Source organism: Psittacula echo (assembly GCF_963264785.1).
Source record: "Psittacula echo genome assembly, chromosome: 7".
Classification (NCBI taxonomy): domain Eukaryota; kingdom Metazoa; phylum Chordata; class Aves; order Psittaciformes; family Psittacidae; genus Psittacula; species Psittacula echo.
In genome coordinates, this window is record NC_137740.1 from 49482539 (window position 1) to 49502544 (window position 20006).

The 20006-nt window shown below is 43.3% G+C and overlaps 1 protein-coding gene across 2 annotated transcripts in view; it reads right to left on the reverse strand.

The window, feature by feature from the left end:
• DGKD (diacylglycerol kinase delta) overlaps positions 1-20006 on the reverse strand; it is a gene marked incomplete at its 5' end in the record, with an annotated part of 58614 nt that continues 38608 nt past the window's right edge. For both annotated transcript variants that reach the window (XM_080623056.1, XM_080623055.1), the window contains 21 exons: positions 1-275; positions 1407-1537; positions 2756-2873; positions 3202-3321; positions 3680-3772; positions 3936-4047; positions 4821-4972; positions 7035-7169; positions 7571-7684; positions 8278-8385; positions 9134-9230; positions 9979-10089; positions 11016-11112; positions 12076-12204; positions 12989-13150; positions 14990-15263; positions 15411-15510; positions 15610-15704; positions 16234-16318; positions 17037-17176; positions 17949-18057. In XM_080623056.1, coding sequence (XP_080479182.1) covers positions 186-275; positions 1407-1537; positions 2756-2873; positions 3202-3321; positions 3680-3772; positions 3936-4047; positions 4821-4972; positions 7035-7169; positions 7571-7684; positions 8278-8385; positions 9134-9230; positions 9979-10089; positions 11016-11112; positions 12076-12204; positions 12989-13150; positions 14990-15263; positions 15411-15510; positions 15610-15704; positions 16234-16318; positions 17037-17176; positions 17949-18057 — 2572 coding nt within the window. In that variant the 3' untranslated portion in view covers positions 1-185. The remainder of the gene's footprint in view (positions 276-1406; positions 1538-2755; positions 2874-3201; positions 3322-3679; positions 3773-3935; positions 4048-4820; positions 4973-7034; positions 7170-7570; positions 7685-8277; positions 8386-9133; positions 9231-9978; positions 10090-11015; positions 11113-12075; positions 12205-12988; positions 13151-14989; positions 15264-15410; positions 15511-15609; positions 15705-16233; positions 16319-17036; positions 17177-17948; positions 18058-20006) is intronic.

Genomic DNA, 20006 nt, shown 5'->3' on the forward strand with positions numbered 1-20006 from the left:
ATTTGCCTCTTGACAGGATACAGCCGTACCCCACAGGAAAAAAGGTAGCACCATGCTTGGTTGATATGAGCCCTGAACAGCTACGATTTGGCTGTTCAGTAGAGACAATTGTGAGCACATCTGCTCTGTGAGGTGACTGCTGTGCAGTTAGGGGGAATGGTAGACACAAGCTGTGAAAACAGAGGTTAAACCTCGCTGGCAGGAATACTCCGGCTCAGCTCCTTGATCCCATGCAGTATCCTCTTCATGTGACCTACTTTGGTCACACCTAGGTCCTGGAAGAAAAGAGAAAACCTTAGGTGAAAGGTAGAGGGGAAGCTGCAGGTGGCCAAGCAACAGTTACAAACCTAGTCAGACACTTATAAAGAGGGAGAAAGCAACCAGAAAGATTACAAACCTGATGGTTATAAATGGAACCTCAAACCACGTGTCAAGAACTACCCGAGCATGACAGGGTAACGAAGAGAGAACAGGCACAGAGCAACAGAGAAACAACTGCAGACCATCAGCCAGAAATGCAAATTGCTTTGACTGTTAAGACCAAAGCAAGAGAACAGAAAGAGTATACAGATCTCAAGGGCCTAAGCTAGGAGCCAAAACATGCAGGAAGAACCAACCAGCCACATCAAATAAACATGTGAACACTTGGGCACCATGCAGCAAAATACAAGCTGGAGCTGGCTGTCATGCAGAGGAATCAACTACACAGATCTGCTACATCAAACCTCAGAAGGGGAAGATGGTCAAAATCACAAATGAAGATCCAAGGGGCATTCAGCAAATGCCATGCACTACTTTACAACGAAGTATTTTTCTGCAATATGCAAGTCACCAGACTGGTGACATAAGTCTCCTGCACATGCAAAGAACCACCACTTTCAATTTTTCTCTACAGAGAAAGCATCTCCTGGTGAAGAGATGAAAACTTGCACAGTGTGGTTACTGAGCACTATTTAAAAGGATTCTCTCCATCTAGCAGCCCCATCAAAAACCACGACCAATTTTTGTTCTTGTCACAAAGTGTGATGATCTGTTTGTCCAGTCACTACAACACAAGAACCAAATTTTCCCAATCACAACATGTTCTGCAAAGATGGCACAGTAGCGATGCTGAAGTTTTCCATTCCATCATTAAAATCAGAGACTCCCAGGAACACTATCTACAGACTGTGTGCTGCACCGTATTACATCTTCAGGAAGGTGTGATAGGATTTGACATCTTGTCCCTCAAGTAGCTGTTCTACCTCCCTGCTATTAAAAATCAGGTGACCTGAAATGGTGAGAAAACAAAATGAGGCTGCAATGAACCCAGAATGAACAGCGGGCAGACCACTTCCAAGCACATTCAGCACAGAAGGTCATGCAGATGCAGCTGGCTATTTCTCATGAGCCAATCATGAAAGTACCTTGAGGTCCCTCCGTTCGAGATGCAGGAGCTCAGAGCCCCGGACGTCATGCCGGACGAAGATATCCTTATACTCACAAAGACTGAGATGCTCAAGCCAGGCCGCAACCTCCTCCGTTCCCCAGAGGTGAACTGTCAGAGATGGAAAAGCAGGAGCGCATTGAGTACCCAGAATCCCAGAAGACAGTGAGAGATGAGGACACCATCAGCACTCAGTTCCAGAAAAGGAGGGCAAGCAGTACGACAGCCTCAAACCAAGGGGAGGGCAAGGACTGGTAGCATGACCTACTATATCAAACAAAGGAGGTAGGGAAGACAAAGGTAAGAGGCATTCTCTTAAGCAGAGGCTCACTCCAGTAAAGCCACAAGAAACACTGCAGGTTTGTTTTAATGGGATTGGATATGGTTTTTAAAGTTTACCATGTTTAAGAAAAGTAAGTTCATTCCTTTGCTTATGATACAACAGATTCATGAAATATATCATGAAGAATCCAGCACAGATTAGTTTGCTATTACATACAAGCACTTGTGCTCAGAAAATGTAATGGCAACCTCTCTCCCATGTTTTGAGGCAGAGAGGAAGAGTTTAGACTTCCATTTTCTTGCACAGCCTCTAAATAAGAGAATAAAGTTCCCAAGTTCTGAGAGACAATGAATGAGCACCGGCATGTCAAACAGGAGACTGTACCCAGAACTCTGTGGCAGAGGACAGGACCCAGAAGCCCACAGAACAGGTAGTACTTCTGAAGTTTAGAAGAAAGTCTTCATAAGGAGAGTATAAACCAAAAATCAACTAACCCAACTGGAGAAAAAATTTCTTTGTTGATTAATAGCCAGTTTTTATCTACTGATCAGTAGGATTAAAGGTTAGGGTGCACCTGTGGTGATGCTGATCCCCAGACAATTAGACACGAAACTTGATTAAAGCCTGAGGGTGAATCAATGAGAAAAACATAATTAACTGTATCACAGAGAATTCAGAGAATTAGCAGTGTAAAGACTGGAGTTGTGCGGACTTGAGCCCCACAGTCATTTTGATATCTAAAATGCCAAAATTCTCAAATTCACTTCACTAAGCACCCCTAAAATATCCCTGAAAATATCTGGATGTAGGCTGAATTCTTCAGAGGGTACCGCCTGTTTCTGCTCAGGAATATTTGTGTTGTACTGGGGGATTTAGACAGAATGGAGCAATAAGCGGCTTTGCCACACGAGAAAGACCAGACCTTCAAGAAAAGGTAGATTCACGTAAAACAGAAGAAGAGCACTTGAGAGAAGACAGACAGAGAACAGCTAGTGGTGTGACCACACTGATGTGGCAGAAACACAGTGAAGAAACAGACTTGGTACCCGGCAATCCCATGCTACTATGAGCCTCCTTATTTTTGTTGTTCTTCTCCTTTTTGAACTTGGTCACCAGCCGGAATTTGCCACTGCGGCTGCGTTTAGAATAATCCAGCATCTGGTTCTGTAAGAACAAAAAGGGAAAATCAGGCAGAGTCATTCACTGACTGGAATGGACCAAGAACTGTCAGGCTTAGCTCCCTGACCTTGTAAGAGAGGAAAAAGATTTCTAAACCCATTCTGATCAAGACAGGAAAGGAAACAGGGAAAGTTGATCTCATGTCAGGCAAGAGACCTTAGCAGGATATTACTTTCTTTAGCCCTAGGGAGTCAAGTTTCCTTTTTAATGATTTTTTCTCACATCAGTTGTATTATTCACAGGAAGTCAAACACTCAAAGCCAACTAGTGAAAAAGAGAACAGCTAGGGAAATATAGCCTTGGTCCTCCTCACCTCTTCGTCACAGGGCTCCATAAGCTGCCACAGCCAAGGGATGTCTGCCAGTTTCCTCAGCTGGAGGTCCATGTCTGCCAGAGCTGCTTGGAGCTGTTCCTTCTGTGGAGGATCTAATTGCTGGATCAGAAATGGAAGCAAAGTTAAAAGCCATATGGCGCAACACACACTCAGGCACTTGCCTTGAAATTCCTAGCTAACAAATCAGTTCCTCCTTTTAAAAGGAAATGCACAGCGGGCACTCTTCCCAGACATTACCAAGTTAACAATTTTAATCTTTTCTGTGCTCCAAACTGCACACAAGTCAGTTTGACTGCTCAACATGCCTATGTAGCAACACCATCCTAATTCCTGGCTGGTAACATTTAAACTAACTTGTTATAAAGACAAAGAAGACCAAGATCAGTTGCTTGCCAAGGCAACAGTAGGAGAGGAGAGGAAGGGAGAGGCTGCTTTACTTCTGCTTTGTGCTTCTTACCAGTGCCATCTTGCCTGCGAGCAGCAGCTCTGTCTCATTATGCAGGGCTTTGACATTATTCACCATCTCTACAACAAGGCTGCAGTTTAGACCCTGTAGGGAAGCAACGTGCACACAAATTAAGCTTGAAAATGCGGAGGCCTGAGCATTCAAAAGGAAAAAGTCATAGATAAGCAAGTCCTACTTTTGGTCAATCAGTGAGGAAAATGAGCTACGGAACAAAGACAAAATGGGAGATGCCAGGTGAGAGAAGTACCTCTGCAGACTTGGATTTAGCGTAGACTTTGTCCATAGACTTGGAGCTGGCATTGACAGCATGGGCAAGCTCCTGTTCCATGTCCTGATAGGATTGGGCTATTTCCCGAATGCTAAAGAGAGAATTACAGATTTCATCAGCATATGCTAAAAGTAGAAGTTCTTTTCTGACTGGGTATCTCCTTTGAATACCCATCTGAATGACAAGAGCGGGGAGAAAGCATGGGAGGAGCACAGCCTCTAGCAAAGCAGGGCAATTCTCCCTGCTGTAGTGAGCATGCATAGGCAAAACAAGGCAGATTTCACAAGAGGAACTCCAGGTGCGTATTCAATTCTGCACACAGGTTGGGATCAGTTTGAAAAATGACCTAGATGCTTTAGCATGGCCACAGTGATGTGAAAAACACATACGCAGTCTAACTAACACTTCCCTGATGTGTCTCTGGGAATTTTCTCTCAGATGCCCAGATCAAGGAGCTGAATGCCCAACTAAAGGATGAGGAGATCAGCATACTGTGACTTCCTCCACAAGCCTTTGCTGAGCATCAGGGGTTACAAGAACTCATCATCTGAGCTCCTAGAGAAGTCTTTGTTTCATTCCTGATAAAAATCATTGCTATTCAAAGATAATGGGTTCTTTCACAATTAAAGGATTCCTGCTGGCTCACAAAAGTAACTTCTATTTTTTGTCCAGAATGGCCAAAGGAAATGTACCCAGTTTCAGTCCTTGTGCAGCTGGGACAGGGCACAATGAATGATGCCACACCCAGAGACACAGACCAGCACTACAGAAGAGTGAACAGAAATATCTCCAGGAGAAGGGACTAGGAAAGAACTTCAGGCACTAAAGGAAGGCTCTGTTCACCAAAAGCAAATTGAGTCCCACCTGTGGATCAGAGCACCTGCAGCTTGACCAAACTGGTTGATCTGGGTGGATTCTTCTTCGGACATGATCTCTGGTTGCAGAGAGAAAGAGGAGGGTCGGGACAACTCACACTTCTGTTTGTCCTCCCAGGACTTCAGGGTGCTCTCAAATGCCTAAAACCACAGCAAGCAAACTATAAGATACCTTGTAAACATCCTATAAGAAACAATAGCTGTGCCTATGCCTGTAAGACATGTAGATCTGGTATAGACACTTTTCATTGCAGGACTCAAGTTATTCAGCTGCTTATAACTTTGCTAACTAGCTGTCTGGGCTGAAGTTTTCCGTGCCACATGCTTGCCTTGGCTCAACATTTCCTTAAGGCCAGTTTTAGTCAAAATTGCAGGCCAATTCCAAGGGCCAGACCAGCAAAACCCACCAATTCCCCACTGGTGGCAGCCTTTTCTTTGAGTAGCTGTATCACCTCTACACTTCAGTATTGCTGTGACATCTCAGAGCTGGAAATTAAGTATGTTCAAGGCTCCTGGTGGGTGAAGCAGCTCAAATCAGAACTAGGACCTGTCCCACTTACACCCTTAATGATATTCCTGCTGGAATATGCGCATATATATATATAGTTACATATGCAATGGTGATCTCAAGGGTGGCAGGAAAAATTAAGATAAGCCCACAATCAAGACAAAAACTGAATGTTGCTCTGCAAAACTGGAACCTCTTCCTCAGCAGCAACTCCATGCTTGCAAAACTAGGTTTGCAAGCAATGAGGAGTGGGATGGCACAATCATAGCCATGTCTTCAGATGGCCTAACACACAGCACACTCACTACAGGACCTGTGTGTCCTCTCTACCTCTTTGTGCTTAATTCCACCTTTCCCATTATACCCACATGTAGTTTGATTCCCCTTTTCTCCCTCCCACCTTTTCTGCAGGAATCCTGTCTCTCCTCTGTGCTGTCTCCTTCGGTCACTCCCCCTCCAAGTCTCCATGTGACACTGCAGAAGCTCTCTCCAGGAAAGACTGCGTGCACTATTCCTGTCTCATCCTCTGCCACAACATTTGCATCAAGGGGTGACAGGACAAGGAGCAATGGTTTTAAACTAAAAGAGGGTAGATTCAGGCTAGATATAAGGAAGGCATTTTTTACGATAAGGGTGGTGAAACACTGGAACAGGTTACCCAGAGATGGAGATGCCACAACCCTGGAAACATTCAAGGTCAGGTTGGACAGGGCTCTGAGCAACCTGATCTAGTTGAAGACTTCCCTCCTTATGGCAGGAAGGTTGGACTTAGTGACATTTAAAGGTCCCTTCCAACACAAACCATTTTGTGATTCTTTGATCAAAACGTCCTTTTCCAGCTCAAAGGGTCCTGGGTATTGCCCTGACCTACCATAACAGGGGCTCTGTATGCCCAGCCTTTGCTTTCTTTTCATACCATCATACTTGTAACTTCCTGCCAAGCAATGTGCCTCAGGCCTGTATCAGACTGCTTTCCTTTTTTCCTCTTTATTGTTCTCTCTTTTCATGTTAGGCAGCAGGTGAGTCCTTTGTAAAGGACTTTGATTTGTTCTGGAAGCTGGGTAAAGAGGTGTTATGCTGGAAAGTATTAACAGCTGCTATCAACCAAACTGTTTGTATACAGAGCTGGGAGGAACTATAAAGCCTATTTGTGACACAGCAAGGCCTTTATCCTTTCCTTTAGCTTTACACCATTCAGGAATACAGTAAATCAACTAGGACACTTTCTTATGTGCTGGTATTCATCAGATATATTTGAAAATTGTGACATGAGACAGACACATGCTGCTGAACGAGGCATAAGGCAGTGCTTTACTTGGCCAAAGAGGTATAAGCCACATGTTGAACAATAATGAGAAATTAAAACAATGAGCAGTTTTCTCTAGACAATCCATGGTACTCAGTGAGGCAGGCATCCTGTGGAAAAAACAGCATGCAAGCGTGTTAAGAAATGCTGTCCCAAGGCGCCTAGACAAGGAAGCAAAATAAGCTTGCATAAACAACCTAACTTCTGTGATTTCCCAAGTGGTGAATGCAAGTTTAACCATGTTCTTTCAAAAAAAAAACCAACAAAACGTCATGGGCTGTAGCAAAATACACTTCTTAGATTCACAGAGATAAGCTCACCATGCTCCCTGACAGTATGTGCCATCGAAACGTGTCTGTACTACACGGTATATGTAAAGCTGCTCTTACCCTGTCTCGGGTGAGGGTTTGTGCCCTGTTCTTATGAACAATCCAAATGTAACCGGGAGGCTGGATCCAGGCTTCTCCATCCACTTGCACAGGAACTCCCTCTTCTCCAAGGATTGCTATCTTCACCGTCCGACACTGCAAATGATTGGATCAGAGAAGCTCTAAAATGTTGGTTTTCCAAAAGCATGAGACATTATCTTCCTTTCCAAAGCACTTCCCCAGGTACTGTATCTTTGGTGCTACTAGAGGCACACATGCCAGAGTGTCAGGGCATGCCTTGCCCTTGTGCAGCAAGGACCATTTGCTGTGTGTCTGGACTAATCTGTACTTGAGTTGCAGGTCTAACTCCTACCAAATGAGTGCTAGCAAACAATTCTGTGCCCAAATTGCCCCTGAACATGCTCATTTTCAGCCCTGGTAGATGCTTTTTCCATGGACCAGAGAGAGCACAAAAGAGGGCTTTACTGACTGAAACTGGCAAAAATATCACCAAATGGATTATGGGGGAGACAAGAGCTCACAAAAGCAATTGATACCTGTGCAATTCGATGATGCTGTAGGTTTATCACCCGTGACACTGCCATCTGCATGCTACCAAACACTGCTACCACCTCCAAAATCTTGTCATCAAAGGAGGGGGCTGTAAATGTCTACCCAGATAAAAGAGAGAGAGAATTCAGTTGATATACAGCTCTGTTGGAGACCTTTACCCCCTTTTGGTGCAGATTTGGGGGTTGGCTTTCAATTGTACTATTTAATCTGTATAAAATTAACAGCTGAGGCTAGAAGGTAAAGATCTGCAGTGAGAGAAACAGGAGCCCCAATATTGTTACTAGGCTTCTAGTGACAGCTAAAGTATAATTCAAACACAAAGGCTGTAGGCCACAAAGCAATCATTATTCTTATGAGAGAAGGCACTTTTTCATCTCAAATATACAATGTTTCTGACTGGATCTAACTCCATTTCCCTTCAAGGGAGCACTCAGGCAGTCTGAGGACAAGGTGAATCCAAAGCACCTTGTGGAAGTCCAAATGGTCTGGGTTTGTTTGTTTTCTGAGTCATTATAGCCTGTTGGGTGTGAAGCTGCTGAAGACTGGATTTCAGTATCTTACCCATTTCACATAGAAAGTATGTGCACACAGGCCCCTTGCCCTCTTCTTCCAAGCACTACTCTCAGGGGCTGTCCTTTCAAAAGCAACAGTAAGTAGAAACATTTCCCGTACTGCCTTAGAGAATACTCACATCATCTTCCTTGGTTCCCCCCCAGAAGTTGGTGCCTCCTGCGTAGCTGGGAATGTTGAGTACAGCAATTCCCTGGAGACTGGGCAAAGGGATTGGCCTTCCATCACACTGCACAGAAAAGAAGGCAACATTACTCTCAACATAGCAGGACAGAGCCCCTCCTGCCAGAGCACACGCTCCAAGAACAGAAAACAGCCTGCACAGCTTAGTAATAAATTACTCCAATTTTCTCCAACTTATTCCTGCTTTAGCAGGGTAGAATGTATCCACTCATGTCTCAAGAATCACATAGCTTTTGGCAGACATGGATTTTAGAGAGATGCTGTTGTTTCTTTTCCCCCAAACAGGAATAGGGCACATATGAGATGCTTGGCAAAGCCTCTTGGTTTATTCCTCAAGAAAGGGGAATAAAAGTCCTGAAACATCTATGCAGTCTGCTGTGATAAGGGTCTCTTCCACAAGCTACCTGTTTATGCTGTACATGGCCTATACAAGAACACTTCTTTTCTAGTTTGAGGTACATTATAATTACATTCAGAGCTTTACACTGCACCTACTATCTAAAATGATGTATTCACATGAGATACCACATATAACAATCTTACCTATGCTGAGTGGCATAGTGACAGCTAATACTTTCCAGCAGAATGACACTTTATGGGCTAAGAATACAAGTTTTCTTGCAGAATCAGAAGAAGCCACTTTTAGCTAGCTCAGGGTGATATACAGCAAGTACATCATATCAGGCAGGCAAGGAAGAAATACCTAATGTTCGCAAATAGAATCACTACACCAAAGTCCAAATGTTTGAAGGGCATCCCAGTTTTAGGAACAGAAGACAATGCTAATTCCTCACCTCCAGCAAGACTTTCTGCTCCAGGTTTTTATATGTTCTGTGTAGCAGCTCCTTGGTTCCCAATACTCCGTACCACATCATGTTTTTAGTACGACTTCTAAGGGGCCAAATTAAAAGAGGAAAAATTAGCATAGGCATTTACCTTTTCACTTAGAAGGAAAAATAAAACACAATTAAACGCTATTTCCTACTCCTAAAACACAAAGGTGCTTTGCTTCCAAAAGAGTCAAGCACTCAATATGGTCATTGCTTGTGCTAGGGAACTACTCCCCTTTAAATTAATGACAGATAGGAACTGAGGATAACTGAATAACACATGCTATCAGAAAGATACACAGATTCCCTTGGTACAGAACCTGTTAATTATCTCATATACCAGGACATCAACAGCATTTTGCTGTACCAGCTCAAGTGTAGCAAAATGTACCAATCACACATAAAGCATCCCAAGTATTCAAAAGGCCAAAACCTGTGGTTTATATTAAGTTAGGATCAAGCCAAAATCAGCCTCCACAACAGTTAGAGCTGAGATGTGCTTCTTTCACAGTTAAACAGCAAGCCCAGTAGTAAAATCCGTGAGATCATCAACAGAACCAATGCACTATATCCACACCAATGTAGCTACTCAAAAGATCTTATACTAGCCACAACAGCATAATGAATCAGTAATAAATCAGTAACTTATCTCCTCCCTCATGATTTTAAGCCTTGAAGGAGGATTATGCAGACAAGAATGACAATATAGCTAACAGAGCACACTTGTACGCAATCTGCTTCAAAACCTCACATAAAGTGGTTTCAGTCACTTTTGGCAGTGCCCAAAGGTCAGCCAAAGCCAAACCCACCTGCATTTCTCTGGGTGTTCATCACGTTTGTTGTTGAAGTCCAAAGAAATTTTTGCATCCAGACCAATTCCAAAATAATTATTCATGACACACTTCTCTGTGTAACATTCACTGCAAAACAAAAGAACAAAAGCTCCCATTTGTAAGTCTACGTACCATTTGGTATACAGCTCACATGCCTTCTCTAGCCACCTCGCAATTCTTTTGGTGGAGAAGAAGAACACTGTATGCCAACATACTCTGATAAGCGCTGCTGGCAAATGCCTAAAACCCACAAGGAATACCATAGAAGTAGCTACTGATGAGCAGAGGCTCCTGGCCTGCAGCCTCTGTCTGTAAGACTCCACAGCCAGGATCTGCGCAGGAACTCTCCCCTTGCTACAGAAACTCAGAAGCCTACACTTCATTTACAAAGAGCTGGTCACTGCATTGTGCAAAAGGTGTCATGAAACATTAGCAATGCTAATTGCACCTATACACACACACACACACATATATATATTAGGTGTTACCTACAGAAAGCCTGACAAACGAGCTCAAATGTGTCAGCCATTCGTCTCAGGGGCACTGAACCCCATGTAAAAAAATGTAAATGTCACTGTATCACTGGGGTTTTTACTGGTAAACAGTTTAGCAGAAAGAGCCTGAGAAAGTCTTCACATGGTATTTCCCACCTGACTCCCCTGCAACTGCGTGCCCATGACCTTTCTTGGACCTTCATGCTGTAAGGGTAGCAGATTTCCCCAAAGATTTCCACAGAGGTTCTAGTTTACTAACTAGAAGCCAGACTCATCTCTGAGTCTAGGGAGAAGGCTGATCTAGATCTCATTCTCACCTAAACCTTAAAAATGCGTAACATATAACCACATGTATATAATTGCATGTACTGATCCTCACTGGCACTCAGCATATGAATTCATTCACGTAAATCTGGACTGCTGCAGCCCATTATTTAGCTCTATAAACTAATCTGCTGCTCTGCTGAGGTCCATTTAGAAATACCCACTCTTTCCCTTCAGCCTCCTGGCCATACTCACAGGTTTTCAGGCTCAGAGTTAAAGGGATCAGCATGGATCAGCAACCGGCTGATGACAGAGCTCCCAGGCAAAGAACCAGACATACCAGCACGGATATCTGTAGGAATATCGACCACAGGGAAGAGCATGATTAATAATAAGCAGAAAACAGGTAACTTCAATCTCAGAGACAACACAACAGAGCAGAACATATTAACTCTTATTGTTCACTGTGGAAAGCAAACAGCAGAAGGAAACCACTACAGAAGGCTTAGCTCTCTCAATAAGGAGAAGGGTTTCTGAGGCCACCTGCAGGGGTTTTGATTGACTCGATATCACCTAAAGCCAGCAGCACAGTTGTAACAGACACATGGAAATGGGAAACAGGAGTGTATTCACTGCATCAGCTTTGTTCCAGGGTAACACATGCAACATCCTTGCTTCAATGAGGAGAGACAGAGTAGTACTCAAGTTACTCTCCAAGTTGCTCAAGAATTACTGCCTCCTGTTTCTTAAATGATTAGCTGGTGACACAGAAACAGTAAATTTGTTAAAGAGAAGGGAAATAACCTTCCTCCAGAAGAAACAATTTGAACAAGTAATCTGGGGGAAGAAGCAGAAGGACAGTACCAGTGACGGGTAGAAGATGCTAAACAAGACGCGGGAGGTCTGAATTCTTCTGGGTGTGTGCACCTCCAGTGACTTCAGCCTTCACATGAAGGGACTGCTCCTCTCAGTCTGTGGCTGCCAATCTTCAGATACCTCTCAGCAGCATTGTATCAGTGTTCTCAAGGTTACTTTGAGCTCAGTACCACCTTGTAATTGGCATCTAAATTCTGCCACTGCACAGCTGTGTCTAGGTCTCAGCTACAAACTGGAAGGAGCTACAGCTTCCTCCAAGTCTCCACTTTCCAGCCCTAGTGGAGAGTTATCCAGCAATGAATTTCTCTTTAATCTGACCGTGTACAAAGGACATCAGGAAGGTCAATTTCATGCTTTCATGTGGAGACTGCAGCCTATGCTGCTGTCACCTGTACCTCAGTTGGCTGCCTCAGTAGGAAGTGGTGGGTGTTACACTTACTTGGGTAGAGAATTTTTGTGTTGAGCATTGGCAAGTTGTCTCGGTTTCCTGTCTGGGGAGGAAGAGATGCAGAGCTGCCCAGTGACAAACTTCCTTTGTTTATTAGTCTTTCACAAGGAGACTTGGATGCTGTAAAACACAACCCAAACATGGCTATAGGCAAACATAACACTGATTCAGACCAGCACATAGCAGCACAGCCCAAGCAGCAAGGCTGGGTTAGGAAGCACACAACAGCAAAACACTCCAGCAGCCACCATAAAACAAAAAGCTGACAGAATCAGTCATTAGGAGACAGAGATGTGGCACATGTGCAGCCAGAAAAGCTCACAGACAAGAGGTACCAAAATGCCACATTCAAATATTAGAAATGGAGATGAGAAAAAGCTGGTGCCAGCAGTACAACAGACAGGTATTTAGCATCCAATCAATACTCAGATAAGTTCCAAATAAATCTGCAGTGATCAGGGAGCTCTAATAAATTACTCACATAATACAGTAATTAAAGCAAATTGGCTTCTGGTCTCTTGTCATCTGCAAACGATGGCAGAGGCTTACAGGGAAATGTCATCAAGTGAATGACATGAAAAACGCTCAAGACCAATCCTGTCCAAGCACTGAAAGCCAAGAGAACCCAGATTACTGGCTAAGGTGCAAGAAAATTTCTGAATCCTAGGCTCCATATGCTAAGTTCACAGACCAGCCATCAGAGATGTAGTGAAAAGTGGGGTGTATTATGCACAGGCTAGAGCCTAGAAATGTGCAAGGCCTGGCATCTGAAGGTCAATCATTCAAAAATTAGAGAAAAACAGAACTTGGAAGGTAATAGACGTAACACCTCCCTCGCTTTTTACAACTAACAGAATCGTAATTCACAGGCAAGATCCGCATGGTGGCAGCCCCAGAGCAGTACCTTTCCGCTGGCTCCTCCCTTTGGACACTCCATAGCTGCTGCTGTGTGATGACTGCAAGGAGATCTTATCCTCATTCCTCAGCTCCTTGCCCTCTTCAGAGGCTGAGAGGCTAAGGAGGAAGCCTTCTTGCTCCTGGGTCTGGGCATTCTGCTCATCTACAGCTGTAAGGAGAGAGAAAGTGAGTGCATCACAGCTCTTCTAGCAAGGAACATCTGCCACTGATGTAAGTAACAATAGGATGGAACTCTAAAGGCCTCAATTCCTTAAAGGAAAGAACAGAAATAACAGCTTTCCTGTATCATTTGCCTCAACTAAGCTCTGCTCTGGAAAGCTTTCAGAATGGGGCTGGCTTAGCCTCCTGTTTTCTTTGCTGAGCTCTTTAGCAGTGAGGTTCTAAATAGAAGCGTCCACCTTTGATGCTACAGGTACTCAGGCTTCCTGAGACATAAACCGTGCTACAGGTGAGAGGCTTCTATTTATCTGCATTTAAACGTTGCCAGAAGTTCTAACCAGCTGGATATTAAATGATTAATGATTTTTCTGTTTGCTTAATCTGTACTGGGGCAATAAGATAAGCCACTTGAAAAGAGCAATTAGACACACATAGGAGGAAGAAAATAGCAGTTGGTAGAAAGCAATACAAAGGAAAGAATTGGATTACATACTTTGGAAGAAGAAGAATCGTTTGGAGAAGTTGAACAAATGCATTTGAAATGTAACTGGAGTTTGCCTAAGAACTGGTAAGAATTAAATGCCAGTATGTCACCTAAAGAAATCAAACTTCCTTTGCATGCAATCAACACACCTTCCTCTCCAGCAACCCCTCACCAGGTACAGCTGTGAGCTGACCTGCTACCTCACTGCCTCTGCAAGGAGACAAGCCCCGCTTCTTTCAGTCTCTTCCCCTCCCTTGTGCTGACTCTGGGGTTCATCAAAACTATCCACAAGGTAATCCAAGCCTGGCAGAAATAGAAACTCTTCTTGCTGGATTAAGCAAATTGGTTGAGCTCTAAAAGAACATCCAATTGGCATAAGGTAAGCAGCAGTAAACTGGGACTGCAGTGAGGTCAAGACCTCTACTTCATCAGAAGCAGGCTGTCTGCTCTACTTCCATCATCTCATATAACTTCACCTTCAGGATAGATTGTATGCAATATTGCAATGTTGGAAATCCAAGCAATATTGCAATGCTGTGTAACTGACTACACAGCTGCTTATAGTGCACATTTAGGTGTGCATGGACGTCACATCTGCAACTTCAATGCTTTTATCTACAGTATAAGCTGCTAAGTACTTCCTTTGGTCTAAGTTAAACCACTGAGTTTATGACTAACATCTGGGAGAGTGACGCCTTTCAAAGGAAATGGAACTCTGAGTTATGTGTATGAGTGGGCTGGAGAGAGATAAGGGTCAAGATGTGGAGAAAAGGGTCACCTGCCTAGGAAGTTAACACTGGAACAGAATTTCTGTTTTGCCTCAAGGTGCAGTATTAAAACATTTTCCCACTTACAATGCTAGCTTAAGAAGTTCCTGCCCTCTCCTGTAGTTGTAACACTGTACCACTGCACTGTTTTGCTGTGCTCTAATATAAAGAGATTTCTGAAACAATCCAAGTTAAAATACTTAAAATACTTTCTTCCTAAGTATTTTCAGACCTGTTTTAGGGCAAGGCCACACAAACAGTTGTGCTGACACAGTTGTGGTATGGGTGGGGACAGGCAGGAAATGCAAATAAACAGAGTGTGGGAGGGTAGTAACTTCTAAACCAGCCCAATGGGAGACACAGTATCATGAACTTTCGGCTCATTTACCAAGCGATGTTTCAAACAGGTGGGCTTGGCAGAGATGATACTGAAATCAAATAGCCAGTTTTTCTGAATAGCTTCTGTAGCTCAGGAAACCTGTCTTTAATTAAGAACATAACTCCCCTATGGAATAAAGGAAATGTATACTTTTCAAGAGCCTGTAACAAGTCACAAGCAGGACTCCTAACAGGTTACCTTTTTCTGCATGCTCTATTATCTGACGAATGGCTTTTTTCAAGCTGTTGGCTCTCAACATGAGCTGTTCTCGGGGACGAAATATCTGGGGCCGTGCAGTACATGATGAGCCCACTGATGGGTCGCTAGAAGAATCACAAGCACTGCCTGATCCATCACCGTCTTCGGTTTCCTCTGCAATGGTGGGAGGAGGGTTTGGCAGAGATGAAGATGCTTGAGATTCATCATTCAATGTCTTCAGCAAGGAGTCCAGCTTCTCTTTTAAGACAGAGCACTACCAGGAGAACAACAACATTTGAGTATAACTAACAGTAGACTGGGTAGCTCATTCTTTTAGTGCTTGCTGAACTGCTGCTGTCCTGGTTCTCTGGAAACAGCAGTTTTCCACTTCAGAAGTAGAAAACAATTTTTCCAAGCTTACCTTCCTGGCCATGACCTCTGATTCCTCTGAGCTCTCTGTTGCCTTCTCATAGGCTTTCCCTACTCGAGCCACAAAATCCTTCACTGTCTCACAAAGCACCCTAGACAAAGAAGGTAGTGAAAAGCAAGTCACACAAGGATTGTCTGAGGATTTTCAGAGTGCAACTTTCACTTAGAGCAGTTGTCCTCTAAGTACTCACTTGGCTGAGGAAATGACCACTGAGTGTTGGTCAGACGTCAAAATTTTGGACAAATGAGCAGCCACAGAATCTTCATAGAAGAGAATCTTCTGCACCTGGTGACAGGCAGAAAGAAGCCACCCAACATTACAACATATGCTGTGTAACCCTGGCTCCCCAGAGAGTACCCATCCTTCTACAGGTTCTTTTGCCCTGGAGAAGTTCTGTTGTTCAGGTCTCAGTCCTGAATCTGATGAAGAAACTAATTCTGAACCTTGAAATCATCATCAGCACAGTTCTTAAAGTCTCTGATCAACTGTGGATCTAAAACTATTTTTTTATGACTGCTATGCAGCTTTCCACAATTTCAACAACTTCATGTCATGACAGCAAATAAAGGTCAATTGTTTCCTCTCTGTCCTCTTCTGAAGCATCTTCTTCTCATCCCTCATTATGGTTGTTGACTCTGGTGACCCAGCCTCCATCCCTCTCCATAATATTTCATTAACTTAATGCTCCCAGGTCTTTGTGCTACACCCAAGTCATGGCTCAGGCCCGCTACATTTGAGCTCAACATTCCCTCTTATCTTGTCTGTTCTGAGGCTGTTGCTCACAGTCCGCTGCCCTCTGCATCTCGTGACATACCTCAGAATCCTCACTGAAATCTTCAGTGACTATAGAAGTGGAAGCCTGGCGAGGGAGTTTGGTTTCATAAACCATGATGCTCCACCTATTGAAAAGGAGGCATCAGACTTGTCAGTACAAGGCAGATGATTTCCTCCTTTATTCAAAGGACATAACAGGTTAGAACCGCAAAGCAGAACAAACCGCACTTTGGCTAGGGCACGACTGATGAAAGGAAGCCACAGAGGTGCAACGGAACTGCAGAGAGGCTGAACTGGGGGAAGAGGGAAGGATAACACTGTCACAAGTCTCCTACAGCACAAGGAACTTTTCTATACTTCCTCCCTCTCTCACAGAAATATGGGCATTACAACGTAATAGATGCCAAGATGCAACTCTAATAACAAGAAGCATTTTTAAATGTAGAAACACACATAAGTGATTTTAATACTAGGGGTAAATATGTCAATTAGTGCATCCAGCTTTCATCTCTAGGCCAAACTCAAGATAAATTGGTTCAAATTTATCACAAAAAAAATAGTTCAAAGAAAATAAACCATGACTGTAAGGCTAACAGAATCAATTGATGAGAACTTTGAAACTCAAAAGAGGACACTGGACATCAGACAACTTTACTCATTACTGTTCTGCAGCACAGACACAGAAAACCAGACTACCTCTTGTTGCTAGAGGGGGGCAGAGAAGAAGAAACATTAACTGGCATTAATAAGAAGTCCAGCAGGTGGGCAAAAGCAAGAACTGCCCAGTTATCCTGGAAGGGTATTTTCACACAACTCTTGAAGGCATTAGTGATGGTTACCCACCTGTCCAGCATTTTGGTACTGGCCCTCTCCAGCTTCTCCAGGATCTGTGGGAGCTGGGTATCATCATCACAGGCAGACCCCCAGCCTAACACACGAGCAAGGTCATTCCCTGTTCCCAAGGGCAGCACTCCCAGCTGGCACTGCATTAGAGAAAAGGAAAGAAAAACTGATATTCAAATGGGAAGACACAAGCCACAAACAGCCACAAGTAACATGACTGATTCTTTACACAGACCAGCCACTGAGAAACAGCTAGTCCCAGGGTAAGGAGAGAGCAACTGGATGGGGAAAACAGCCAGAAGAGCAGGCAAGTAAGGAAAAATTTCCTCTACTTAAGTTGTTAGTTGAGAGAGAAGTGTATTACAGCTACCATCTCAAGAGGCACCTTGCTAAAAGTAACCCCTTCTGCAGATCTATTTAGTTAACCACCAGGTGGTGTTATTGCTTCTTCTGTAAAATCAGCATAGACATCTCCAAGACAAAATGGAAACTAACTAAACATTGTATGATAGATACATCTACCCCAATGAAGTTTCTGTCTATCCTAAGACTCAGAAACTACACCAGACAATTAAAAGGAACAGATGAGGAGCATCTTGTGGAACTCCCAGTTTACTAACTGCAGCCCTTTCCAAGTGTAAGTCTCTGTGGGCAAAGGAGGAGGAGTAATTCAGAGCTGCTCCAAACGTTGGATCATGTAAGAGGGAGTTCTGGAGGAGCACTGGAGATAGGAATAATAAATTAGTCCAGCAGTTCTTGCAGGAAACTACTGCAAGAGCACTGCTGTGGTGAGCTTTCAGCAGCTTCAGTTCTGGGACAAACTACATCTGCACAATCAAAGAAAGTTCTCTTCAACCTATGCTGTTGTAATTACTTCAATCCTTCATCCAACCAAGCTCTTTGGGCAGGTACCTGCTTGTGAAGATTGAGGCTATCAATTTCGGAGAGAACCCAGCCAACACTTCCGTCCCCACCGCAAACTAGAATCCGGAAAGTGTCAAATTTCTGGAATAAGCGCAAACTACGGAGAAGGGAAAGAAAAAAGCAAGAGGGAAGAACAATCGCTGTTACAGAAAGAAATGATAAACAATTCCAATCTACGTAATAAATATAGCAGATCTGCTTAAAGTAGGCTCTGATTTTGCAATGAATATGGGCCACTGTCAGACTACAGATTAGTTAAAATTATTATAAATAAGGAATTATAAATACAGTGAAGGATTTACAATGGCTATTCACTGCAGAAATATGTCCCAGACACACTCTTCTACTAAAGCAAGGCACTTCTGTCTGAACAGAAGAGGAAACAAGCATGTGATAGCTGATTACCCACACAACTAATTCTTTTTTGCAGATTTGCTGTGTTCAGTCTAACACTAGTTATTTGTCACTGTTTGGAGTGCTCTGATGTCACTGCCTTTGCACTTAAGGCCACACAAGTTAAAACAAAGTTTGAAGAGTGGGAACTTTATGCAGTCATTCAATAAGCAAACAACTGTGAGGCTGTGAAGTCTCACAAGCTTTAGTGCCTCTTCTGGGAAAGCAACATAAGTCAATGTTCTGGTGCCTTGTCTGTCCCACAGGCAGGCAAATAGCTCATCAGCAAGACAAGTGTGAATTTCTCTATTCACCCTTCCCAGAATATTAAAAACAACCTCTTCTTAAGCTGTTTGAAACTGTGCTTCTTACTGAATATGTTAATATGTTCCAGAACTACTGCCTGCTTTTATTTCGGTTTTGTAGATTTATTACCACGTAAACAAGATTTGCTATAGTGCATGGAAATCCTTATTTCTCTAGGCATTGCTGACACATTAAAAATGGCTGTCAGGATGACATCTTATGGTATAGTTTGACTGGCAACAGCTGAGATTGTTTAAATCATCAAGCAGCAGCCTTTACCCTGTACCATCACTTCCTTTTTAAGAAAGCATCCAAGAGCAGCTACTTCAGAAGTGTGCACCACAGCTTGAGAAAATTATTGATTCCCTCTCTTGCCTTCTCTTCCGCTTAAAAGCAAAATTCCTCTCTAAAGTCAGCCCAACTGGGGAGAAAAAAAGAGTATTTAAAAGGTTTCTGTAAATTATTTATCACCCAAACACATCCCTTGGACAGTATGTTGTGGTTTTAAAGGCCAGTGTTTTGCAATGCACTATGGCAAGAAACCACAACAGTTCTGAGAAGAGCAGAATCTAATGGTCACTCATCCAGGGGTGGACATTCCTAGATTTAACACCTAGCATCTACAGGTCTCAGCCACAGACTCTGAGCCACATCTAGACAAATCTGAAGGAAATTCACCTTGTGTTGGCCCTTATTGTAAGAAGCACCCACTCATGATAAAATTTACCCAAATACGAAGCAACAGAGAAATATTTGGAAGGGGGAAAACTAGAGACCAAACTTTCTGTCTTTTCTTAAACTGAGTTGCAGAAATACCTTCAAGGAATTTATTCCACAGTGCTCACTTTATCTTTAATCCATAGATATTCTAGCGTAAGCTGGCAAATAAGACTGAAATGTCACCTATATCCCAGGGCAGATCCAACTTTACCAAAAGCACTCATACATGATGTTTCTCCAATATCATCACCACATACTTCCCAGGCTTCCCAGGTAAGTTATCTCTGGATAATCTCATTTTGACAATATTCATTTGCTACCTATGACATCTGTTCACCCGATTTAAGTGAAGTTATCTCTCGTTAATAGTACATCAGGATGCCTGTTACAAGTCTGTCTGCTGACAAGTTTTCTTCTGGATTCAAGCTTTCCATGCTTGGTCTTCTTCCAGGAGAGTGTTTCTGGAATTCCCCCAAACCTCCTCAAGCTGTCCTGCTGTTACTGATGGATGGAAATAATAACCTTTTTCAACAACATTTTTGGCTTTAGCTAACCAATAATACTAAACAGAGAGAAGGGAAAACCCCTCCAAACTTCATGTGTTCAGTCTTCTCTGAGAAACAGGTT